The sequence below is a fragment of the Tenrec ecaudatus genome, chromosome 18 (assembly GCF_050624435.1).
Source record: "Tenrec ecaudatus isolate mTenEca1 chromosome 18, mTenEca1.hap1, whole genome shotgun sequence".
Taxonomy (NCBI): domain Eukaryota; kingdom Metazoa; phylum Chordata; class Mammalia; order Afrosoricida; family Tenrecidae; genus Tenrec; species Tenrec ecaudatus.
The window spans coordinates 40,069,308-40,095,728 of record NC_134547.1 but is presented as its reverse complement, the minus strand read 5'-3'; the positions used below and the strand labels follow the sequence as shown (position 1 = coordinate 40,095,728).

The following is a 26,421-nucleotide window of genomic DNA, read 5'->3' as shown; positions in this document are numbered from 1 at the left end:
CCCATTCATTTAACCAACATTTAGTGAGCACCTATTCTGTGCCAAAGAGCTCGTAGTGTATTTGACTGGTTCGAACCCACCAGTGGCTTTGCTAGAGGAAAGACCTGACTGTCTGCTCCAGTAAAGACTGTAGCCGGGGGGACCGTGTGGGGTACTTCTGCCTTGTCCAGTCGAGTTGCTTGCTGTGGGTCAGAATTGACTTGATGGCTCACAACAGTGTGCCAACACACTGGTGCTCAGCATACGGGGATAAGTAAGACCTAGTTTAGGTGACATACATGGAAAGGACAAATGACCATTAAACATGTTATCGACCTATCTAATGCATTAATATTCTTAAAGATATTTTTAAAAATTAAATGGCAATTTCTTAAAAACTGCATTTGGTCAGAATTCAGAGAAATTTCCAAACCCTAATAGAAACCGTGCTTGCTGGGAGGCAAGAAGCCCTGGTGGCACTGTAGGCCTAGGCATTGGGTTGCTAACCACAGCAAGATTGGTGCTTCAAACCCACTAGCTGCCCTGTGGGAGAACGATGTGATCTGCTTTCATAACGAGTTAGAGTCTTGGAGATACTATGTAGGATTGATGCAAAATTGATTCTGTGACAGTGTGTTTTTTGTTTTTGCGGGGGTTTCTAGAAGGCAATTTGGCAGTACATATCATAATCCTTAAAAATACTCATTCACTTTACGGTAGTGTTTTCCACTTGAGATTTATCCTAAAGCGTTATTAAGAAACTCTAAGAAGTTGTAAAAAGGTCCATGGGATTGATAATAGTTGAAACCCTGGGTTAGGATGTTTTCTTGATGCATACTTAACCTTTATATAAAACTCTGATTTAAAAAAAATAGTTGAAACCAATGTATAATCGAGTGCCCAAACAGTAGGATGTTAATACATACTGGTACATGATGTGGGATGAAATGCTAAGTTGTGATCAAAAGGGCTTTGAAGAGTAATGATATGGAAGAAAAATGCTTGTTACTAAGTATTCAGTATAATTTAAATTTGCTAATATGTTTACTGTTTTCAAAAACGCTTGAGTGTTCAACCTGTTAATTCTTGTTTTTCAATGGTAAGTTGATGTTTGGTTTTTCTTTCTTAACAATATCTTTTCTTTTTCTAATTAAAATATATTACATTGACAATTTTAACATTGCTTTAAACTAAAATAGCATTTCCAGCCTTTCTTCAGGCTCTCACAGTTTAAGAGCTGTGTTATTGTAGCTTAGTGTGATGAGAAAAGACCTGTCATGAGAGGCGAGATTCCCAGTCTCAGTAGGATTTCTGGGCTACATTACTCGACTTTGAGTGACCAGTCCTTCCTGGTTCTAGATTCCTTCATTATGCAAAAGTCTTTATTCTCTGCTGTTACTTTGTGGTCCTGAGAAGGCTGAGCTACACTCTGTAGTTTACACATTGAGAATTCTTGGAGTTAACTACTCCATTAACTGCTAAGTAGTTAGTAGGAGAAAATCTGCCCCTTTAAAATTGGTCCCAAAACCTCAAGGGCTAAACCAGTGGTTCTCAACCTGTGGGTCGCAACCCCTTTGAGGGTTGAACAACCCTTTCACAGGGGGTCAGTCACCTAAGACCATCAGAAAACACATAAATACTTCACAGTATATAATTACATATTGTTTTGTGATTATAATAACTATGCTTTAATTATGTTTAAATATGTTCAGTTTGTAATAATGAAAATACATCCTACCTGTCAGATATTTACATTATGATTCATAACAGTAGCAAAATGAGTTATGAAATAGCAACAAAAAAATTTTATGGTTGTGGGTCACCACACATGAGGAACTGTATTAAAGGGCCGCGGCATTAGGAACGTTAAAAACCAATGGTCTAAACAATGAGAATTTCAGTGTCTTATTGCACAAAACAGAAGAAAAAAATGGCAAAGTCTTAGGTTACCAGACTATACGGACATTTCATGTGTTCACATTAATATACACAATAATTCTTAAATTTCAAAGGTAATCCATCTTGTTTAAATCTAAAATTTTAATGCCTTATTAAATAAATCTTACTTTTTAAATTCAGTGCTTCAGACTGTTTATCTGATAGTCATAAAACATTCGCTTAAAATGGAAATTACCTGAATTAAAGGGATAGTTTTATTGTCTTGGTTTCTAAATGTGATACCCTTTTGCTTATATTTGTTTTCTTCCTTAGTTAATGCCAGAATAAATGTAAATGCTTAGGGGAGACTGCCTTGTTTGAAAAGTTAATGGCAAACAGAATAAGAATACTCTTGTATATTCTTAGGAAAGAATTCAGAGCCTGAAGCAGAGCATAGAATTCATGGCAGACTTGCAGAAAACTCGAAAGCTGAAAGATCACACAGACACCTCTCAGAGTGGTGAGGACAGCAGCTGCTGGTCAAGGGAGAAGGAACTCTCTGGAGCTGCAGAGCCACAGGCCATCAGAAGCCCCAACAAGGAAAATAAAAAGTAAGAATCTTGGGTGTATTCTGGGTGAACTCTCTTTCTCACGCTAATAAAGGGAGCTAATTCCCGACTCGCCCGTCATTGGGGAAGACCACTTCCTAATCTGTCAGCGGCGGGGTTGGCATGAGATAGCTATCATGAACAAGTCCGTGTTGATAAGTGCTGAGTCTCATGTCAAACAAAGCACTGTAATTGTTCATATAGTTCACAGAGCAATTCTGATTATAGATTCTTAATTTAAGATCAATAAACTAAGACTCATTGTCAGTGCATTTGTTGAAATAGAATATTTAAATAAAATTCCTTAGTTCTTTACCTAATCCTATAAATGGAGTTGAAATAGGTAAATACAAACACAGTTAAAGCTACTTTCTGAATAGATGGGCTGTCCCTGTGTCCACTCCACCAACACACACACACACACACACACACCTGGGCACAGTGCCATCAATTTTGGAGAACGGCATTGATAGCAGTTTGAGGTTTCTGATGTAATAATGCACTTTTGCAAAGGAACAAAACATACATGATCTCTTTGCGTGACAGCAAGTTTCCTCTGTAAAATTTATCTATTAAATATATATATATATATATATATATATACCCACCCCCTCATGTTCCTTTTTTTTCATGTTCCTTTTTTATGAATATTCCAAGAAAAATCTTAAGACAGTGGTCAAAACAAGGGGAAAGTTACCTATTAATGGTTGTCTTTCTGTTTTTACTCCTTACTGGATCATGTAGAAACTGTCTTAGTGGATGACAATTGAGCAGGGGCCTCTACTTTTAGCTGTTTTCATACTTGAAATTTCATTTGAACATTCTGATATTTTTCTTTCAATAATTGGTGTTCATGTTTCTTTTCAGGAAAGACAGAGATATCTTTGAGGATAAATGTAAAAGCAGTGCTTTAGAAAGAGAACAAGAGCAGATCGACCGGATCATTAAGGAGTCTGGAGGAAAACTGACCAGGCGCCATGTTAATAGTCAGGTGAGTGATTATTCATCCTTTCCTTTCCCATGAAAAAATGCTCACCTTCTCCTCTGTCGATTTTTATTTGGCTGTTTGTTTAAATAAATGTACAACTCTTAGTTTTTCACCTGTTTGTGCACATTTGCCCATTTGGCTTTTTAATCCATCTCCACCATGATGTCCATCATCAGGATAATACTCAAGGAAGAAGACTGATACCTCTATTGTAAAATACACCATTAATCTCGCCTCTACTAGGGAGTTCCAAAAAGTTTTTACAATACCATTATCTTTTAATTACATTTTTTTCCACAAAAATTTGAAGCTCCCTTTTATTATTGGATTTTTCTTTATTTTTTTCCTTTTTGTCAAGGTAGTATGTTGTACATCGGAAAATGGATTTATTCCAACTTAAAATGTACATACATGCTCTGGTTTGGGGAACCACATTGTTTTGCATGTTGGTTCTAAAACCGATGGTTAAATAGTTGACTTTGGGCAAGTCACTTTTTTCCAGGTCTACAAATATCCTCCTTTCTTGATAGAATGGGCAGAATTAAATGGCTTTATGGGTTTTTTGGAGTGCTTTTAAAATGCTGAAGTGGTTTTTTTCTTTTTTGCTTATCAGAACTTATATGCATGAAAAATTAATGTTTGAGCTTAATAATTATGATGTAATACTGATTTTATTAAACTAAAACGCTAGCATGCTACAGATACATAACCATTTAGTCCATGTGATTACTCTGGGTAATTGCAGTGTGAATTTGAAAGAAGGAAGCCAGATGGGACAACAACACTGGGACTTCTTCATCCTGTGGATCCTGTTGTCGGAGGTACACTCGCAGAGGGAGACCGCTAAATCCAGCTGTGATAAGTAAAATCAAGATAAACTGCCAACAGCTAGCCTTTCCCCAAAGCCTAGAATAGGAACTGTATATCTAGTCACCGTTCAAATAAAAAGCCCTGAAATGTTTTATACCTGTGAGCAGCAAAGTCGGGCGATTTAGGCAGTAATTTGTAGACATGGTTTTGTGTTCGGACGTTTCTAGAGATGTTTAAAAGCTCTCAGACTATAATTTTAGCCAATATTTAAGATTTCAGTGAATGAAATTGATATGCCTGCCACCTTGTACTTTAATAATATTGAAGTGGTTGCCCTTAACATAATGCATGGTAGTGGGTAGAAAGTTAAAAAGCTTTGAATTTACTGTTTTAGAGCCTCCATATTTACTTACCCTGGTAAATGTATTAAGGGAGCTAATAGAGGAAGCATTTTGAAATTTCATGTAAGACTAGGAATTTTTTCTCTAGAAGATTCATCTGGGAAGAAAATCATGCTTTCTGATCATGTAAATGGGAGAATTTGTTTTATAAATATTTATCTTAACAGTGTCATTGTGAGAGAGCCAAAGTATGTAAAAGTGAGTTGTGACAAAATCTTCTCACTCGGGAATAGCTATCAATGTTCACTTTTTCCGTGGGCTAGACGCAGTGTTGGGAGCTGAAAGTGGGGCGAGGGTGCAAAACTGAGAGAGACATCCTGACATTCTGCAAAGAGCAGAGCACAAGTGGAAGCCAGTCGTGTAAAGACGGGGACTTCTGTCATGGAAGAGAGCAGTTGTGGGGGTGGACAACAGTTTGGTTGTCTGCAAGGTTTCCTGTGATTGCTTCCCAAAAGAAGCAGGTGTGGAAATGAGACGCATAGAGAAAACCTTGAAACAGGAAAGATCTTGATGAATTTGAGATGAAAAACAGCTGGAGAGGATTTAGGTCGCCTGGAGAAAACTTCTCTCTCTCACAATGATAAGAAAGTGAATATTCTCCCTGAGAAAGCTGAGGCAGACTGCTCCCATAAAGACTTACAGCATGGAAACTCACAGGAGCCGTTCTGCCCTTTCCTCTGGGGTCCCTGTGAGTCAGTATTGACGTGATGGCAGGGACTCTGTGTGCTGTCGGAAAGCATCAGATCACTTGAAGGTTTTAAACTCTATCCTTGCCATTGAGTTGATGCCAACTCCTAATAACCCTGTGGTCAGAGTAGAAATAACCGTGTGGGTTTCCGAGACTGACTAACTCTTTACGAGAGTAGAAAGCCTCATCGTTCTCCTGTACTTAGTACTGTAGCAGGGAGGAAAGGCGGGGGGTGAACCCCGCTAATTTAGCTATTGAATAATAAATAAGTTCTAGGCACTTATTTTTACACAGTATCTTCTTTAGTCATGTCAATAGCCCTGTAAGAAGACTAGGTGTTGAACCTCTAGGTTGGTTCCAAGCCACCCTCTGGTCTGCGGGCAGAAGACCAGATTGGCTGGTCTTAGGGAGATTTTGCCTTGGAAACCCTGTCTAGGGTTGCTGTCCGTCAGGATTGACTTGATGGCAGTGGGTTGGATTTAGGGAGAAGATCGCCTTTGTCACACTTTATTGAGGAAGAAACCTCAAAGTTCTGTATAGCTAATCAAAACTTACTCAAAGCCTTCGGCTATGCTTACAGAAGTTGGGTGGGGCAAGAGAGAAATAAGACAGCTATCCAAATAACTTTTAATACCAAGCAAAGTATGAAGAGTGACCATTGCTTCCCACGAGTCAGAATGGACAGAGTGGCAATGGGATTGATTTTGGTTTTCCCTGAATAGATGTACCATGAACTACTTGGGGTTGCTTAGAGGAAAACAAGTCTTCCAACCTACAGACAGATTCTAGCTTCCTCACTTTTAAGCAGCTATGAAAATATTCCTGTAAGGCTGCCCATTAAAATGGGACTAGGGCTTAAAGAGGCCCGTTTAATTAAAAGTAGCCTGGTCCTCACTGTCCCAAAGCATTGTTTTCTTTGAGCCCATGGCTACAACCATTGTGTCAATATGTTTTATTGAGGCTCTTCTTGCTGACCCTCCACTTTAGCAAACATTAGGCCCTTCTCCGGGCCTCGGTCCTCCTGCTACATGTCCAGAGAATGTGAGACCAGGTCTCAGCAGCTCAAGTTTCCAGCTGCTGGAGGCAAACTGACTTCACTCCGCAAACTTCTAGCGAGGCCCCTAAAAGGCGAGTGTCGTGATGAAAGTGGCATGCCATTCCCAACTCCATCGAGCTGATTACCAGTCACAGCCATCCTGTAGGACAGAGGAGAACTGCCTCTTGAGTTTCTGAGAGTTTAAATCTTTACCGGAGCAGAAAGCATCATCTTTTTCCTATGAGGCAGTTGCTGACCTCATGGAGTTCCACACTGCTTAGCAAAAAAGAAAGAAAACCTGACATACGTGATTTCTAACAGATATTTGATGCACATTAATTGCTTATGGCAGTGTTTTCTAGAGGGAAGCATGGTAGAAAAAGGAGACAGGACTTTTGTTCTGAGCGAAAACATTCAATTTGCTATTGCTGGAGATAATTTTTCCTGATGGCATCCTTTTCATTCCTCCTAAGTGCCCACCTTAATTCTGCTTATGTTACATATTCCCAATAAGCATTATTTCAGGCATTCATTCCTGGCTTATAAAGATCACATCTTTAGAAATGATTCCTTGTTGCTTTAAAACGTACCTCCAAATAAACAAAAAGGCAAGACACTCCATCCAGTTTGTTCTGATCCACGGTGACCCTGTACAGTGGTACTCCCTAGGGCAGTGGTTCTCAACCTTCCTCATGCCATGACCCTTTCATACAGTTCCTGGTGTGGTGGTGACACCCCCCCACCCCCAACTATAAAATTATTTTCGTTGCTACTCATAACTGTAATTTTGCTAGAATCCGGCGATCCCTGTTAAAGGGTCATTCGACCCACAAAGGGGTCGCAACCCACAGGTTGAGAACCGATGCTCTAGGGTTTGTTTCCGAGGCTATACATTTTTAACAGGGGCTGACAGCCTCAACTTTATCCTGCAGAGAAACTCGTGGGTTTGAACTACAGCTTTGAGGTTAGCAGCCCAGTGCATAACCCACTGTTCTACTAGGGCATCCTAAGGTATGCCCCTACCGTAGCCTTAATTTAGCCTTACTATATTTTGAATTGTCAGATTTAATCCATCATTTTTTCTACTGATTTAGTCATCTTAACATTAGAACACTTAGCTAAAAAAAAAAATCAAAGACATTTATTTTAATGACGTCTCAGTAACTATAGCCAATTTGATTTAAAGAAACCATCATGAATGCATATTTTAATAAGCTTAGAAAATGTTCACAATTGAGTTTAAATTTTAAATAAATGTAAATTATCACCAAAAGAGATGTATCCCAAAAAAAAAGAAAAAGAGACAGGTAAGACTACATCTAAGTTATAGGAAATATTAAATCAAGGAAGAGAATGTATTCATAGGTACATTTCCAATAAAAAAGAAAATGGAGATTTGCATTTTTTTTAAAAAAAGAGATGTATCCCAGGAAACTCAGTCTCATTGTACAAAAATATTAAGTGACATGATTTTTAAAACATTAGCGTATATAATGACAAGATTCGGGTTTGGGGCCTTGGTTACATTCCTGCCATTCTAAGCATGGGTTTTTTATCTTAGGAATGAGCGTAGTAACAGTTGTCGGCTGCTTCCCAGGGTCACGGTGTCGGTGACATGAAGCATTATTAGTAAAAGCACTCTGCAGAGTACCATTTAGTTACTACTCCTCACGCCCTCACTAGCTGGTTTTCTGTTCTAGAACCAGGCTACTGTCCTGTAAAACTGGGAATGGCCACTGGAAGACTTCATTCTGGAGTGAACACTTTGCAGGGGTTCAAAGAGGATAAAAGGAACAAAGTAACTCCAGGTAAGGTTTCCAATGAATGGTTCGTATTTTTCTTTCCTGTCTTTCAGGGAGCTAGGAAAAGAAAGTATAGTTACCATTCGTTGCTAACTAAGGTTGTGATCTTTAATAAAACAAGATAACAATAGATTGATATGTAAGTTGAAAAATAATGTTAGTTTTTGTTTTCATCAACAGTGTTATACTTGAACTATGGACCCTATAGTTCGTATGCGCCACATTATGATTCTACATTTTCAAATATCAGCAAAGAAGATTCTGATTTAATCTATTCAGCCTATGGGGAAGACTCTGAATTTCCAAATGATTTCAGGTAAATAACAACATACATACGTGATTTGTAGATAGACTTACAAAGTTTTCCAAATGATGGAAAATGTGTTATTTTTTCCCTAAAATTAAATAATCCTTAGTTAACATTATCTTTTGGAGAATCTGAATATTTTCAAGAGAATGCGTCTCCAGTATTTTAATTCTTACAAACATTGTTGTAAAGATATACTACATACTTCATGTAAAACTAATGTTCAAGAGCTTCTTCAGAATGTTGACGTGTCATCTGACCTATCATATTTCTGAGCCAAAGAGTATGTCCCCAAACTTTATTAGTCTTTGGAACCCACGGAGCTATGAGATGTAAGACTTGGTGATTTGATCCCTAGGTCAACCCACATTAAGGCTGTTTCACTCAACACATACTAACTAGATAGATTTGCAGTCATAGTCCGCCATCCCTCATTACATGCTGGGGAAAGCCTTTCTCTGCTCTGATTTAGAATGCTGGCTACTATGTATTCCCTCAACAAGGTAACAGCCTGATTTTCCCTTTCTCCTGGCTGACAGTGGAGCATTCAGCTTGGATGATTCTTCCTGGGCACAAGTAGCTTTGCTAACTTTTCATTTTGTGAAAGAGAATTTAACTCTTAATCTTTCCCTGTCATCCTCACAAAGACAGAATCTGGTCACTCTGATATATATGGGTAGTGTTGTGATTAGATCCAGAACAGGATCCCTAGGTAAGAGAGTCTAGCTGAAGATCAAGCTATTTTATCCTTTAGATTGCCTATCACTAGCACAAACAGATTGTTTCCAGAGTATTCATTCACCCATGAGTTCCACGAATAGGCATTGCATGTCCACTCTGCTAGGTGTTCTTGTAGATAGTAGTAGAGGTGTTCCACAAGATAATAGCACTGACGAAGACCACATAGCCTGGTAAATGGTGATAACTGTTTTTGGACAAAGTTAAGCAGCAAAGTAGGGAGGGAATATGTTTGGAAGAGGAGTGTGATTTTAAATATGGTAGTTGGGGAGCATTTTCCTAAGACGTTAAGCAATATGTTGGGCTGGGTTCTCTAGAGACTCAAAACCAGTGATGCTTATCTATGTATATAAAGAGATAAATTCACATCAGGAAAAATGGCTCACACAGTTGAAGGGGGAGCTCATCTAGTCTAGTTCAAGTCTGTGGGTCAGATGTTAAGGTGGATGCTCTTCCTCAACCATGCAACTGCTGGAGCTCATGAACCAGGAATTAGGAAGTCAAAGCAGGAAAAGGATAGGCCGGTAGATGTCAGTATATCAGGCCTGTAGCTGGCGGAAGAGTAAAATGAATCCAAGATTGTCAGGCTCCCCGAATTGGCAAGCAGTGTAGTAGGCCGTTGGCTCAAGAACCCCAAATCATTGACAGATAAGGGATCCAGGCAGGCACGAAGATGAAGCTCTGCACAGGCAGGCCTCAACTTAAAGATCAGGCAGACCACACCTCCCAGGAGATAACCCTGGCCCAGCCAGGTGGGTACAGAAGCTAGCTGTCACAGCAAACAACCAGTGCAAACGCCACAAATTGCCAGACAATCTAGAGCATGGCTTCTGAAACTTAGTTGACCTACCACCTCCTTTTCAGGAAAAAAGTTACTCAGTACCCCCTTAGTAATTAAAAACGTGTATTATAGCCAAGATAAATGCTTTTTCGGCCTCCCAGGTCGCCCCAACATCCCCCACTTTGAGTAACACTACTGTAGGGAGCAGCCAAGGCCGCGGTGAGGTGGGTCTGTAAGGAGAGAACAAGTAAAAGTGAAGGTGGTCAGAGAAGTAAGTAACAGATGAGTGCAGAGAATGTGCAGTTTTATTCTAAATGATACAAGAAGCTAATTGGATTTTTTAACACAACAGTGAGCCACATTGACTTAAGAATTTTAAAATAATCATTTTGGGTGCTGTGTAGAGACGAGACTAGGGATGAGGACCCTAGGGAGACCACCCTCATAACCTAGAGGGGAAGTGACAGCCATGTGCGCCATCAGAGCAGCTCTTGATCTATTGAGAAATCAGCAGGGCCAATATTTCTTCCTTCATTGAAGGTACAGTGCAAAAGAGCGCCAAGGCTGGTGACTCCAGAGATTTCAGCCTAACCCTTAAAAACTGAAGTTGGTATTAAGGAAGATTTTGCAAGGAGTTGTTTTGGGAAAGATCTAAGAACTCAGTTTTAATTCTCTCGTGGTAAGGGTACCAGCTACCATGAGGGAATTATATGAAGTATGTCATGCTTAGAAAGTTGTATATTATGGTATATAAACTAAGCCTCTAGTGGAAATGTTTGATTATGTAGAAATATTAAGCCAGTAAAGATTTTTATGGAACTGACTGCCCACTCTCTCTTTCAGTGTTCACGAGTTTTTGGCTGCATGTCATGATTATCCGTATGTCATGGCTGATAGTTTACTGGACGCTTTAACAAAAGGAGGATATTCGAGGACCCTACAAGAATTAGAGATGGTAAGAACCTGTGAAAGAAACAGGGTCGTTTATTATTGACTCTTAACCATTAGTCATTCAGTGTTATGAAACCATGGTATTAACCACTGTAACAGCTGACATCCATTCCCTGAAAGACAGCCCAGCCTGGGTGGAGGACAGTGAACAGAAGCAAATGTAAGTCAGCTCCTAAGATCTTTGAGGGCCGGGATAGTGTCATTATTTCCTCATCTTGAGAATGCTGTACAATTCAAAAATGGCCTTTAGAACTCAGAGTGCTGTGTTCCCCCCAAAAGGGAAAAACTCTTACTGGTTTGAACCTAAGGTAGCTAAAATGATAATGAATCGTCTGGTGGTGATGATGCTACAGTAAACTTCAAATAACCCCCTTTTTCACTGTCTTTTATTAGCGCACGTAAACCATCTCTAGTTCAGCTAAAGGTAGTTTATATCTGGATTAATTCAAAATGCAGGAAAGAGAAACCCCTCAGGAACAGTAGTGGACGTAGTGATGTAATGAGGGTAGGGACATGGTCAGGGAGGGGGAACCCCACCCCAGCCCACCAAAGGGGATGAGTAACAGAAATGCCGGTGAAGGGAGACAGTGTAAGATATGAAATAATATATAATTGATCAAGGATTCACGAGGGTGGGGGGTAAAGAGGAGCTTATACCAAGGGCTCAAATAGAAAATGTTTTGGAAATGATGATGGCAACATAGGTAAAAACATGCTTGATACAATTTATGTATAGAATGTTATGAGAGCTGTTAGAGCCCCCAATAAAATGACTTTAAAAAAACCCTTTATATCCAAATGCCCTTAGAGGCCATAACTATCAATGCTGGCTAGAGTAGCCATGTCCTCTGCTCACGGGTAGACGTACAGGTTCCATTCTTTGACCTGTTAGCAACGCTGAAGTCAGTCCTCAAGGTTCAGTGTTGACTGCAGTGAGATTTTCTCACAAGCACTGCTTTTGTTACATGGCCTAAAGTATATTAAGCTGTATTAGTTCAAAAATACATCCTTCTCAGTAATCTGAGTTATTTTCCTGTAACAAAAATAGAGTTTCTTTCCTTGGGTTACTCTGGCAGTATGCTTCAAAATGTAAAGGTTGCCGGCCTTTCATTAAGCAGTTTCTTTCCTTGGGATTTATCCTAGAGAATAAAAATTGGGAACTTGTTAAATCACAGTACACTTTTTAAAAAAAAGATTATTATCGATTAATGTCTATGATATTTGTCTATCTTTGAAAAAATGGAATTGTGTGAAATTATCACATTCTCTGTAATATTTGAATATTTTATGATGTCACCTGTTAAAGAAGATTGCTTCATTAATGTCAAGCAGATCTAGGGTTCTTATCAGATAAATTCACTTGTTATTGAAAGCAGACTTCATTTATTTAAATAATTTATTAGGTATACTTTTTAAAATGTATATAACTTTTACGGGCCAAATGCAAGACCAAAGGATTGCAAGTGTCCTACCATACAACTCTCCAGGCTATAAATTGCTGTCCTCTAGTGACATGTCCCACTGGTGTGGGGAAAGAGACTTCTTCACGGTACTGAGCACCTGGCTGCTAACAGCTTTCCTTGCACGAAAGGGAGGCGGACCTGTTGTGTGCCTGCCCCGCCCACATGCTCTTGGTTACTCCTTGGAGGCAACATAGAAAGTACCATCCAAGATGAGTAAAGAAAATAGTACAGAGGACGAGTGGACCTCCTTGACCTTGAGACCAGAACTAGATGGTACCCAGCTACCACTACTAACTACTCTGAAAGGGATCACACAAAAGTGGATCCTGAATAGAGAGGGGAAAAAGTGGAACAAAACTCAGTCATAAATTAGAGCAAGCATATTGGTCTGATGGAAGCTGGTGGCATCCTGAGATTATGGCCTTTAGCCATTCTTCACTCCTGAAACTGAACTCGCCCCAATGACTCAAGTTTCAGCCAAACAATATGCAGGTCTAAAAAGAAAGAATAACACCCCAGAGGTTTAGATTCCTTAGAACAATCAACCAGACAAAATCAAAAGAACAGCATTTGCCTGGAGATAAAATTCTGAAAGCAGGAAAGGACGAGGAAGAAGGATGAAGTGTAATGGTGAAACAGGGAGAGAGGGAGTAGGAAGAGTGCTATCAAAGTAATGAAACAACGTATGAATTGTTGAGTGGAAAACCAAATTGTGCTATAAATCACAAAAAGTGGGGTGTTTTGCACGTGTGTGTGTATAACATTTTGATCGGGCATAGAAATAACAATCTTAAAATTACCAGTAAAATAGCGACCCCGACTCAAAATCCTAGTAATTGTATCTAACTCATTTTCAGTCACCTATATTATGATCTTAGCATGAAACATGATATTTTCCTGTTTTTTGTGTGTGTTTTAACAAAGAGCTCATTTTATCTTTCTAGTCATCACCTGAAGAGGATGGCCAAACTAGGACACTTGACATGTCGAAAGAGATGGAGGTGACTATATTTTATCCTTTACCATAAATAAAAATGGAGAGAATAAGCTAAAAGGCCTAGGTGTTAAAGTTTTATTTAAAAGAAAAATATTGTCTATCTAGGAAGCTCAGAAGTAGCCAGTGAGGCAGACAAGCCTGGACACAAGGGAGTAATGCAGTGTATTGACATGTTCTGTAAACGCAGGTTGGAGAAACACAGGGATGTACACGAATTTTTCCATAAAAGAGAGGCTGCGTGGGCTGGGTCTTGGAGGAGGGATAGATCTTAACTAAACAGGTAGGGCCAAGCAGCGTTCTGTCTCAGAGCAGCAGGTGTATGTGTGGAGAGCCCAGGAAGTTGGGGCTGAGGAAAAGAGGACCAACGGATGCGTCGTACTTGCAGTGCTGAGAAGTTAAGATTTATCTCAGAACACAGTGTGCTGTGATAAAATATGAAAAGGAGAGACTGGGACAAGAAGGACCAAGGAGAAGCTATGAATTTGTCTAAGCAAAAGATGACCAGCATGACAGTGTAAAGGAGGGTTTGAAGCCTTGTAGAACGTAAGTCGGCAGAAGCTGGTTGACAGGCCAGAGCGCTAACATTAGCTTGAATAGGAAGTAGAGGAGTAGGTCAAGGTCTAAGCCATGGCTGTGGACCTCATAAAACCAGCAACAGGTCAAAGGACCGGAACTTGGGAAGAGATTAGTTGTTGTCTAGGTAGGAAAACTGGGTTAAAGAGAAATTTTAAGGTCAGACTTAAGGACTTTAACAAAGAGAGACATTGAAGATGTGATCAAGTCAAGATAGATGCAGGACAAGAGAATCATTTTTTCCAAGAAAGATAAGGTCATGTTCTCAGTAAGGGGGCAAATGTAGAATAGAAAACTTGAAATAGGAAAGGAAGTTGGATATGGAAAGGCTCGAGTAGGGCTGAGAGCGCAGCCACAAGGGCAGACCATAAACAGATCACCTACTTCATAGGTTAGGGCCTGGCGGCACAGTGGGGTGAGCATCTGGCTGCTGCCCTCACAATCCGGAATTCAAACCCGCCAGCCGCTCCTCAGGAGAAGGCTGTCTGCTCCCAGAACCCCAGAGGGGCGATTCGCCATGTAGAGAAGAGATCAGGTATTCAGATTATCTGAATTCATCTATTGCTAAAAATAGTGATGTGATTATAGAAACTTTGAGTTCTGTGATTTCAAAAATAAAACTCCACTCTTAAGTGTTTTGTGGGGGAAAACAACAACCTAACGGCATGGGCTATCCAAGCTCTTCTTTAATAAGCCATATATACTCGAAAATAAGCCATCCAAATATCCACTGAGGCACCTAATTCTACCACCAAAACTGCATTTAAAATGTGCTCGGAAAAACTCGGCTTATACACAAATATATACAGTAAATGTGTGGGCAGAAGCCTTCGTCTCAAACATGAGAAATTGCCGTCAACACCAAAATCTCTGTATAATTCAGGCAACAAGAAGATACTGGCTGGTTTTTGTTGTTTTTTTTTCTTGGATTGGTTGCCATGTAAAAGAAATGATACAAACTATATACATCGTTATATCACAGTAGTACAGATCTGGGGGAGGGCACTTTTTGCCAGGATTTGAAATGGCATTTTAAAAGGACAGTCTGGGCAGACATTTTATAAGCATTAAATCATGGCCCCAAATTAAATTACATGGAATGACTTTGCCCATAAACACAAGCCATCTTACAAATTTCAAGTTAGTAGTGTTATAGGTCTGCAAGTTCAAGTACATCTTTCTGTTTGTTTTTTAAAAACAGGTTACAGAAATAGAGCCAGCAGAAGACTTGGACTATAGCAACCACGACAGGCTCACAGCACTGAAAGCAGTCTCAAACTTTGGCATGCCAGCTGAGGTGTTTGACACCGAAGGTGAGACTGTCTCCGTGGTGTGTGAAGGGAATGCACTGCGCACGCTCTCAAGACTTAATGACGCATGACATTGTTGCAGATCAGCATATTCTTTCACCACAGAGAAGTCCTGGTTAGTGGGTCAACAGTAAAGCATGCAGATGGTGAACAGTTCATTTGTGGGAGAGTATACCTTTAAAGGGCCCGATGCATGCTCATCTGCTGACTGAAAGGTTAGAGGTTCGAGCCCACCCAACGTCTCTAGAAGAAAAAGCTGGTGATCTGTTCTCTTCAAAGTGATGACCTAGAATGGGGGGTGGGGTGCTGAGTTCTATGTCACGTGGCATCACTATGACTCCGCTCCTTAGAGGAGAGACCTATCAGGGATTAGCAGTGGTTGGGCTCAAAGAAAAGAAAGGAAGGGGGTTCAAACATAAATGTGCCTTTGTTGGCTTTCGGGTACGCTTTTTCTCACCTTACAGAAGCTGAAATATTCCAGAGGAAACTTGATGAGACCACCAAATTGCTTAGGGAGCTCCAGGACGCCCAGAATGAACGTCTGAGCACCCGACCCCCTCCCAACATGATCTGCCTTGTGGGTCCTTCATACAGGGAAATCTCTCTCGGTAGGTGCTGCCTTGGGTACGAGGAGAGTCGGGTGCTTAAAGGGAAAATCCTTTTGGTGGTGACTTGTAAACAAACAAATAATAAATTAGCTGAATAAGTTTCGTATCTAAACCATTTCCATTTCATTGTAGCGGAACAGGTGACCAATAACCTTAAAGAACTTGCACAGCAAGTTACTCCCAGAGACATCGTAAGCGTGCGTGGAGTTCGGAAAGCAATGGGGATTTCCATTCCTGCCTCTCTCGGAGAACACAGCTTGGTCGACTTAACAGAAGGTGCGTGCGATGTTTTTATGCACCGTTAGTGTATGAACTACCTTTCCATCCTGTCTAAATAGTAGTTTACCACATTCGAATAATATAGCTTGACTAGCAGTTAATCTTTTGGTTGCTAGCCTTCCGTGTACTTACCTCTTTTTAATTAAAAGGCAGGGAAAGTTGAATGAAAGGGAGGTCATTATGTCGTTTTCTTTCAGATCTTGAAGAATCAAACAAGACTGATGCTACTGACTGTACTTGATGGCCTTTGAAGCAAACTGGGTGTATATAATGTACATGTTTTCACTCTTGACTTGGGAATGCTTTTCAGAAGATACTAAATATTTGTAAATTGTGTTTTTTAATTAAACTTTGGAACAATTTTAATGTTCCAGAAATTGGACTTCTATTAAGTAATAAAGTTGATCCTGAAACTGAATTATATCGTGTATGTCAGCTAAGCCCGTGGCCTTTCTGGGAGCTAAATCTGAGGCTGTAGTGATAAAGATAAGAGGTTAAAAATATTGAAAAACAAGCCCCCAAATAATTGGAGCCCTACATTTACAAGACTGAATTATAACTTATAAGGCTCATCTTGTTTCATTCTAGTAATGACTTTAATCGCCCTTATCAAGAAGGAAAGTGGCATTGGACTATTGCTATACCCAGCACCCAACAGAAAGTGGAAGTGGACCTGGGCCAGGTTCTGGGTAGGAGGTAATCCTTAGGTTTCACAAGATAGAAGGAAACCCCTCCCCACTTTTTTTTAATGCCTCTATTCAGTGAGATTTTTCTATTTATATCTTGAAGAGCAAAGAAACAAACAATTTTAGAATTTACTACCATTGTTTAACCCACTAAGTACCTGATGGGGGTGATTTGAGGGATGATGAGTCTCTGGAAAAACAGCTTTACAGCATTAACATGTCTGTTTGTTGAGAGGGATATCTGGAACGTCTAGCAGAGGGACTAAGGTAAACACCTATGATTGAGAAAATAGTGTATTAAAAGGTATTTCTTTAAGCTTAGTAATTGTCCTAAAGTTTACATCTGGTCATGCCTTCCCACTGAAGTAGTCTTGGTCAATTTCACCTGCAACATTATGGTCGAGTGCCCAATTTAAACTGGACTTGCTAGTCTAGTTTAATTAAATATGAGAAATATACCTCACACCACTATCTTCACCTCGCCCCAATCTTCTATAGCCAATAACTGGTCTGTTGGAGGCGATTTTTTTAGTCTGTTTAAATTTATAACTTGTTTAGGCTAAAATAAAGTAGAAGAATAAAAATAAAGGATATATGTCACGCAAGTAGGTAGCGAATTAAATAAGCCCCGCTAGCATTGTGTGGAGTCTGCTTGTGAAATACCCAGTCAGGAGGAACCTTTCCGTGGTGGCCGTCTCAGTTCACTGTTTTGAATTTGATTTGACATTCAGCTAGAACAAATAAAAGCAACGCTGATTCTCTGAAGAGTTGATCTCTTTAAAAAAAATCTTGGCCAAAAGAATTCTAAACATCAGTCAAAATACATTTCATCATTTAGTCCAACATTAATCGTTAACAAAGTTTTTTCAGTAATTGATTCTTAATCTTTAAGAACTTGGCTAAAGACCACGAAAAACATGACAATTCAGAACACTTCAGGGCATTCAATTTTCACATTGCTAATGTGTGAAAAAGCAGTTAAACAAAGCTTAGAAACCATGATACTTTATAAAAATGCTAAGTATTATGAACATGGTAAAACTTGTTAAAGATTTTTAAATATTCGATATGCAGAATAAACTAGTTATTTGTATGCATATGCATATTAAAGCATATTTTTACATTGGTTTATTACATACAGTGGTTAGTGCTCTGTTAGGATATGTTCTTAAGCCAGAAAACTAGGCATTATTTTCCCATGAGACTGCCTTACTGGAAACTAAGCAAGTCTATAACTTATACAGAAAAAATCAGCACACGTTTACTCATTCCTCTCAAACACAAAATGACATTTGTGAAGAAATTAGTTGGTAATTAGAATGCATTTCTAAAAATAACTGCATATGACTTAATGGTTATATTCTATGACCTAGACATTAAGAACTTAAAAAAATACTCCCCAAGCCCAGAGCTTTCATTGGAAATAAAAATACATAGTACCCAGTTATTTTTAAAACTCCCAATTGGGGTTCTAGTTACTAGAGAAGAAACGTGACTTGAATATTGGCAGGAATAGAAAGAGGCCCGACCACTGACACATGTCTCCGTTATGTCAGTAGGCCTGATTTCCTAGGAGGACACCCCTAGCTAACCTTGGTCCCTGAACTTGCCTGGGACCAGCCCTTCATATGAAATGTTGGCATTTGGTGGCAGCGGGAGGAAGGGGGATCAAGTTTTAGTTCCCTTACCAGAGCTTTTGCCATAAAATTTCTTTACATTGCACATTCACTGCCGCTGTCCCACTCAATCCCTGTGCGCACGTGTGATGGTTACTCACTGATCTGCTAACCATAAGGTCGGGCAGCAGGTTGAAACCACCGGCTGTGCCACAGGGGAAAGACAGTCTCCTCCCATAAAGAGTTCAGCCCGGAAACTTACAGGGGCAGTTCTGCCCTGTCCTATAGGGTTGCTGTGAATCTCAGAATTGACTCAGTGGCACAGAGTCCCTTTCTTGGGCTGTTGGACACAAGGCCAGCAGACAGTCCTTGTTCAGTGACCTCTTCGGGCACAATGGGGTTGCTGGTCGCCGATCTCCAACCCTGCGGAAGCATTTGAAGGCTCCCCTTTACGATGTTTTCTGCGTCACCTTAGGGAATGTTCTGCTCAGAAGTGACATTCCGTTGAATTGGAAACTCTGTGTGTGCTCCACATGTCAGTCTTTGTGCTCTGGTGATGGAGCAGTTCGGGGTGTCCCTCACCTTCAAGCAGGTGATTTGTTACAACCGATTAGGCCTTTTGCACATGTTCAGAACATGCACATCTTTTGTGAGAGGACTGTCTTGCTAAAAGCAGGGATCTCTGTGCTGGTTCAGTAGATCTTTCCAGTTTAGAAACTCTTAAAAAGGATCAAAAGAGGGAAAGTACTATATATACATGAGTATAAGCCAACTCAAATATCAACCGAGGCACCTAATTTTACCCCAAAAACTTCATAGAAGTGCTGTGAAAAACTCAGCTTATACACAAGAATATACAGTAATATTACAGGTTGTCCCAAGTTTTCGCTATGTATTCTTTTCCAAAACAAATGCTAAAATAGAATGGGCTTCCAAAAGTGCAGAGATTCTTTTAACTCCAGTTTTCTATGTAATTTTTGAAGCCACTCATAGCTGAAGATTGCAAAGAACTCAAAAATGCATGAATGGCCAGGGAAAGATCTATTCCTGCCTTTTCTAGGTTTCCAGCTCTTTGAACCTAGCCCAAAGGTTTGTGTCAAAAGTTCTCTGATTCACAACCAAGGCTCCTTGACCTTCTTGCTGGAAGGTCTGTCCCCACAGCGCACACTTCAGATATTCACAAGCTAATCCCATAAACTAATCCTGGACAGTTAAACATTCCCAAGATGGCAAGCAGGAAAGGAGCAAGTGTCACTTTTGGTTTTCCTATCATTGGAAGCCGTTTGTAGATTATAAACACTTTCCCCACTTAGAATGCGTATGTAAATGATCATAGAATCCACGATCATGTCCAGCTAGAAAGAAGCAAGTCCCCAACTCATTCCAGACAACTTGTCTTAATGCGCCTTGGTAACTAGAAAACTAGTTCTTAACTCGTACTCCCTCACAAGTACTAAGGGGGGTGTGCTCTAAGCCCATCCCCCTTCCCTGCCCCACAATACCTAAGGGAACAAGGAAGTAAAATAGTACAACTGTAAGAAGTGAGCCTCTTCCTGTTTGGGAGAGTGCCGTGTAGGCCCCCAACAGCATGGCAGGATGGCTGCAGGCAGTTGGAGTCAGCATCTGATGTGCACATCAGAGGTTGTCCATTGTAACACAAGGAAGTCAGGTACAGCCTTTCAGGGTTGGTCATGGCCAAACCACCTCAATACCTGTGTGGCTGGCATGGTGGCCTTGGCTTGCATCAGGAAAGGAAACGGCTTCCCAGCATATGCTGAACCCACCGAACGCTCTCAGTTCAGTCCTAGCCCCTGGAACTTGGCAGTGTCTGTGAGACAAAGTAAGTCCTCAGTTCGCCCTTGCCTTTGACATTAATCAGTCCACGGCACTCACAGGAATAGCCAAGTCCTTGCAGGATGGTGCATGTCTCTTCAGTAACCTAAACAGGAAAGAGGTTAGAAGGAAGTCTGGGTGATGCAGTGATAGAAATGGGCATTGTGCCACTCCAAGCACAGGGCTAACTGGTGGCAAGAGCCAGGTCTTAAGCCTAGGTTCCTTAACTTCTAGGAAGTTCTCGTTCCCCCTTGGTTACCTGGACTTTCCCAAGTTCCCCAGTGCTCTCCATTCGGCTGGCAACGTTGACTGTGTTTCCCCATATGTCATACTGAGGTTTCCTGGCTCCAATCACCCCAGCAATTACAGGCCCGTGGTTTATACCTGGAATTGGAGAAGCAGTTAGCAATCAGAGAGAGACAGGACACCTTGGGCTTCAGTCCTTCGGCAGGCATCTAATCACAGAAAGTGTTAGCCACCAGAATGGACTGAAGGGAAGACTGGAGCCGTGCTTCTCAAAGTGTGCGCACCAGGTTTTCCATGGGAGGTGAGAAAGCCATTCTCCGGGCAGTTTCTTCCCAGAATTCCCAAACATTTCAAGGAGAAATCTGAGCTTGATGTTAACACTCTCCTAGTATCTGTAAATCTCCCTTTTAGCAAAAAAAAATAAATTGACTTTGAGTTGCAGTCCTTTTAGCTAACAGATTTAACCACTGCTTTGTTCTCATTGTGTTTGAATTTCACCTGTTTACAGCAAGTGATTTTGTTTCTCCATTTTCAGTAATACTATTTTTAAACATGTCAATAAAGGTAGATTTCTTAGTGGTATGTAAGAAAATCATAATAATTATGTAACTACTTGGATTGTAAAATTTAATCAAGGAGGGGGTTTCTAAAAATATCCAAAATACGCTGAAGACAAATGGGTGCATAAGCAAATGTGGTGAAGAAAGCTGATGGTGCCAGCTATCAAAAGATACAGCATCTGGGGTCTTAAAGGCTTGCATCTAGCATCCATCTAGCTCAGAATCAACAAAACCCACATGGAAGAAGCACACCAGCCTGTGTGACCAGGAGGTGTTGAAGGGATCAGATGTCAGGCATCAAAGAACAAAAAATCGTATCATTGTGAATGAAGGCGGGGTGGGGGAGTACAGATTGGGAACCCAAAGCCCATCTGTAGGTAACAGGACATCCCCTTACAGAAGGGTCTCAGTGAGCCAATCAGGGTGCAGTGTAGCAACAATGAAACATACAACTTTCCTCTAATTCTTAAATGCTTCTTACCCCCCACTATTATCCCAATTCTACCTTAAATCCGGCTAGATCAGAGATGTACACTGGTACGGACAGAAACTGGAAACACAGGGACTCCAGGATAGATGACCCCTTCAGGACCAGTGGTGAGAGTGGTGATATTGGAGGGTGGAGGAAAGGTGGGGTAGAAAGAGGGAACCAATTACAAGGATCTACAAATAACCTCCTTCCTGGGGGATGGACAACAGAAAAGTGGGTGAAGGGAAGGAGACGTCGGACAGTGTAAGACATGACAAAATAATAATTTATAAATTATCAAGAGTTCATAAGAGAAGGAGTGGGGAAGAAGGCAAAAAATGAGCTGATACCAAGGGCTTAAGTGGAGAGCAAATGTTTTGAGAATGATGAGGGCAACAAATGTACAAATATGCTTGACACAATGGATGTATGGATTGTGATAAAAGTGGCATGCGCCCCCAATAAAATGATTTTTAAATTATATATATATATGTGTATATATATCGCCATAATACATGGCAAAGGACAGCTTCTGTAGACCATCCTCAAGCTTGGAAGCAGGGGTCTGGGGCTGCATAATACCTCTACCCCGACCCCACCCAATCCCAGCTTCCTGCTAGGGCCCTCACCAACTCGGAGGCGGAAGGAATTGAACGAGTGCCTGTTGATGCCATCCAGCTTACTCATCAGGGCGACACTGAATTCCACCATGATGCCAATGTGGGCGTGCTGCCGCTCCAGGTCCTGTGAGACAGAGGCAGTCCACTCAGGGCTTGGTTCGTGTCAGCCTGCAGCCCACAATACCTTGAGCTGGCACACCGGTGTACTGCGTTCATAGGAAAGCCATCAACGAGGGCCATGACCGTCTCCCTCGCATGGGCCCCAGGAAAGTACCTGTGACCCCAGAAGGCAGCACTCAGAGGTCTCACTGCCCCCACCAACACTCTCCTTTGTCCCTTTCACAAGGTGGGCTGGGATGCTCCCTGAAAGGGGGACAAGTCTGGGGACACCGCCACCAGACCAACCCGGTACCTGGTTCTCGTGCCCAGAGGTGACGCTGAGCCCTGCAGCCGCCATGTATGTGCTGCCGATGGTCTTGATTTTCTCCACACCACTGAACTTGGGCTTTAGCAGCAGCTGTGGGGCGCAGAGGGAAGTAGGAGGGGGTGGGGCCCTAGACTTCACAACTGCAGCCCAGGCCTGTCCCAGATTTGGCTGCAGCAATTCAAACCCCTTTTCCAAGTGTCCCGTTCACCACAATTTTTCACGCAGACTCTCATAATTGGTCCTCTCAGTCAGCTCAGAAGCAAGTGGGAACATGGCCTCTGGGCTACCCCTCTGCTCCTCCCGTCTTCCCCAGCATTTTCTTTCTCTGCTTCATTCCTTCCATCTTCAGCTGTTCTCTTTAAGGATCGAGTGCAGGTCAAGCATAATCCACAAAGACGTGTGGGCTTAGTTGGTCTAGCAAAGAGTTAAGCACAACTGGCTTCCTCTGAAATCCGCTGAGGGCGTATGCCGAGTTGGAACTGCAGCTATTCTATGAATGTCTTGAGCCTAAATCCAGTCTTCCAGGGGCCTGGCCCCGAGAAAGTCTTAACAAACAGTAGAAAGGGCCAATGTGTACTGTTTACCACTTGTGTAAGGTATGTGCTTCCCAAGGGAGCTATGTCCGCTTTTATAGGACGGACCGTTTTGAATGCTCCACGGTACTGCTGGGTCTAGGTACCTCGTCAAAGTCTGAGATGATCTCGTTGAGCAGGCGCAGGCACTCCAGCCCTTCCTTGTTGACGTCACACTCTGTGTAGAACACTTTGAAGTCCGGCACAGATGCAAACATGACACACACGCAATCGTACGACTGGTGGTACCAGTCCTGGATTCAGGGAGGGGAAGAGCAGGCTGAGGTGGCTTTAGGAGATGTTAACCTAACCCGCAGTAGAGATTACTAGCTAGGACCATGGCAATGACTAGTGAGATTCCGAACCAGTGGGTTAGGAAAGGGCCAGGATCAAGTTTTTGTGATTTTTTTTTTTTAGATACCTCCGGCCCCACACACCCCACCCCCACCCCAATGATTCTGCGTGTAACTGGGGTAGAAAACAGCAAGTCACCAGACATATCTATAACCTCTACCCCTTTTTTACAAACAACTGTTGAACGCTATCAGTACAGAATGTCTACAAGCACCTGGCCACATTTGATCGCCGTGACAACCTTGTGAGCCCTGTCGACCCCATTTACAAATAAAGCTAAGACTCCAGGCGGGGCTGAAGTATCTAGGATCACACGACCCAGATCTTGGACACCCAAGCCTGTATTCTTGCAGTGCTGCCCCAAATTAGCCAAGGTCAAGGAATCCCTCCTCAGAGAGCACCTTCCATGGATTAATACTGACTCAGCCGGGCTGTACACTTGTTCCCTCTCCCCACCCCGGGCCCTTGTCCCACCACACCTCATTTAACTTGTCGCCAATGAAGTGAGCGGCTACGTGGGCTGGCAGCACATTCTCCAGAAGAAGACGATTCACACTCTCCCTGGTTTCAAATTCTTCATGTTCCTGCTTGAACTTCTTCTTCCACAAGTAATCCAAACGGCAGTAATAATCAAGCTGCACAGAGCAGGAGTCAGTGTCCTATCTGTCGGCCAAAAACGCCCCACCTAGCAGCTGGCAGGGCTCTGTGGTAACCTCGGGGCGGCCTCACCTGGCAGCTCGGTACTGCCTACTCTTGCTAATGGCAGACCTCTAACTGAGCAGGGCTCACCAGTGACCTTAAAATCTCTTAGCACTTCATTCAGCCTTAACTAGTGACTGTGACCCATGGGGTTAAGTGTGTCACTTGTGTCCTGAAGGGAGTGACCCGAGAACCAGAGCCCTCCCTCCAGGCCCATCTGCTGTCGATTGCTAGTCCTAACCTCAGGCTACCCCCACACCCACTACATTGCCATATGGAGTCAAGAAAAGACTACCAACTAAAACTGTGGACACGAAACGATGGGCATTTTCCAGTCTACCTGTATAGACAGCACGATGAGGGTGATGTAAAACAGGACCAGGTAGAAGTTAGTCATTGTCTTCAATGAACTGGGGAGATAAAGAGCAAAGGTCGGATTTGTTCCTGTCACATGACACCTCCCAATAGGTACACCCTGGTTCGATCCCAGGTTTCGACACCAAAAAAATCAAATAGGTGCACCCAGGCCCCGTGCAGGAGGTGGTCCGTAACCTCCCGTGCAGACCGGCGCTTCAGTCAGTGTTCTTTGCTACCCAGGGAAAGAGGAGGAACACGCCAGATCTCTGACCTCTCAGTGGCCACATCATAGTGGAAAGATCGGAAACCAGACCATTTCAAACTGGAAGGAGAAGAGTGTAAAGGAGAGATTGGCTGCAGGTGAGATGACATGACATCACACCTGGATGACAGGGACTAATCCACAGCCAGCTTCAGAGAGGGAGCAGCCAGAAGGCAGCTCAGAGAGTAAGGGAAGCCCCGCCAGGCCATGCGGTGACTGGGCGTTTGCAGAAGGAACAACAGAAGGCCCGCCTTAATCTCCAGGTACTCACAGGCCAGACCCACAAGAGCAGCCAGTTGTTCGGGGTCCAGAGCTTCCAGTTTAAAGACAGCCAGCTAGCTAGCTCTTGTCAGGCCCTGGCGGGGTAGGTAGGGCTGCTAGAACTGCCCCCCACCCCCGTGGTCTGGTGAGCCCCTCTCAGGCGACTGGTATCACTTCCCCTCCGGAGAGCGAGCAAAAGCAGCTGCCTTTCGGTGAAGGTAGGAGTAGCAAGAGCCTCCCTCCCTCTTTTCTAACCTTTACAATAGGTTCAAACAGTCCACCCTGTCTGTCGATAGCAGTGGGGTGGGGTGCACCTCTGTAACTCTGACCCAGCTTATTGAAGAATAGCAAAAGCCATGTATTGAGTCCAAACTGTCATGACACTGGGAGGTGCAAATGGTGACTGGCTCATCTGCTAACTGAACAGTTGGAGGCTCGAGTCTACGCAGAGGTGCCCGAGAAGAAAAGCCTGACTGCGTACTCAGCCCCGGAGCACCGTCTGCTCCACCACGTGAGTAGCTATGAACAACGGGACGGAGGAGGAAAAAACTCACATTTTCTCAGCACTAACTCAGCAGGGTACTCTGCATGTGTTAAAACAAGAAAACAAGCAGCTGCCTTTTCCATGACTGGGGAGCCAGGCCATGACCTACGGAGGAACAGGGCATGAGCCAGGTCTCTCTCTCTAGCCTCTGTGGCCTCGAAAGCAGGCACATGCCCTGGGGCACAGACTCCCCAGCTCTGAGTGCACAATACTGGGAAAGTCACTACCCTGCATAAAAGGGAAACCCTGGCTCCGAGCCTCAACCCCACAAGCACCTGGCGCTGAAATGGGACTGAAATAAAATGTGCCGCACTCTTCGGGCCAGTGAGATGTACAGGGGGGGTTGGGGTCCCAGAAGTGGGCCTACCTGAGGGTGCCATTGGTCTCGGTGCGGTTGCACAGGTGACAGTCGCAGCAATTGCACTGCCAGAATGCGGAGATGTTAAAGAACGCCAGGTAGGCCGCCAAGGCCACGGTTAGCAGCAGGAACTTCAGCTCCAGGCTCATCCGCAGGAAGATGGAGCAAGCAACAAAACCCAGGATGCAGCTGCAGGTGTAATACTGGGGGGGGGGGGGGGTTTACTCCGGTGGGCCAAGGTCATGCCACCGCTGTGCCACCGATGAAGCATTCCTGCTGGACCAGGCCTTACCGCGGCGACAGGTGCCGTTAGTGTTAACTAACCCTGACACACGGACTCTCTTGCCCCTCTTGGGGTTT

General features: G+C 42.6%; 2 protein-coding genes across 2 annotated transcripts in view; one reads left to right on the top strand and one right to left on the bottom strand.

Moving 5' to 3' along the window:
* The window catches only part of BRD7 (bromodomain containing 7), a 49,859-nt gene extending 33,248 nt beyond the window's left edge, over positions 1-16,611 (top strand). Inside the window, exons 7-17 of the mRNA XM_075536387.1 lie at positions 2,284-2,468; positions 3,333-3,456; positions 4,199-4,274; positions 8,089-8,196; positions 8,371-8,506; positions 10,860-10,971; positions 13,375-13,431; positions 15,202-15,313; positions 15,775-15,918; positions 16,051-16,194; positions 16,395-16,611. Of these exons, the coding sequence (XP_075392502.1) occupies positions 2,284-2,468; positions 3,333-3,456; positions 4,199-4,274; positions 8,089-8,196; positions 8,371-8,506; positions 10,860-10,971; positions 13,375-13,431; positions 15,202-15,313; positions 15,775-15,918; positions 16,051-16,194; positions 16,395-16,438 (1,242 nt within the window). The 3' untranslated portion in view covers positions 16,439-16,611. The remainder of the gene's footprint in view (positions 1-2,283; positions 2,469-3,332; positions 3,457-4,198; positions 4,275-8,088; positions 8,197-8,370; positions 8,507-10,859; positions 10,972-13,374; positions 13,432-15,201; positions 15,314-15,774; positions 15,919-16,050; positions 16,195-16,394) is intronic.
* Positions 16,612-17,639: 1,028 nt separating this feature from the next.
* Positions 17,640-26,421, bottom strand: part of ADCY7 (adenylate cyclase 7) — a 100,096-nt gene continuing 91,314 nt past the window's right edge. The window contains 9 exon segments of the mRNA XM_075536386.1: positions 17,640-20,333; positions 20,336-20,438; positions 20,592-20,716; positions 22,237-22,351; positions 22,640-22,744; positions 23,334-23,480; positions 24,060-24,215; positions 24,620-24,689; positions 26,071-26,264. Of these exon segments, the coding sequence (XP_075392501.1) occupies positions 20,293-20,333; positions 20,336-20,438; positions 20,592-20,716; positions 22,237-22,351; positions 22,640-22,744; positions 23,334-23,480; positions 24,060-24,215; positions 24,620-24,689; positions 26,071-26,264 (1,056 nt within the window). The 3' untranslated portion in view covers positions 17,640-20,292.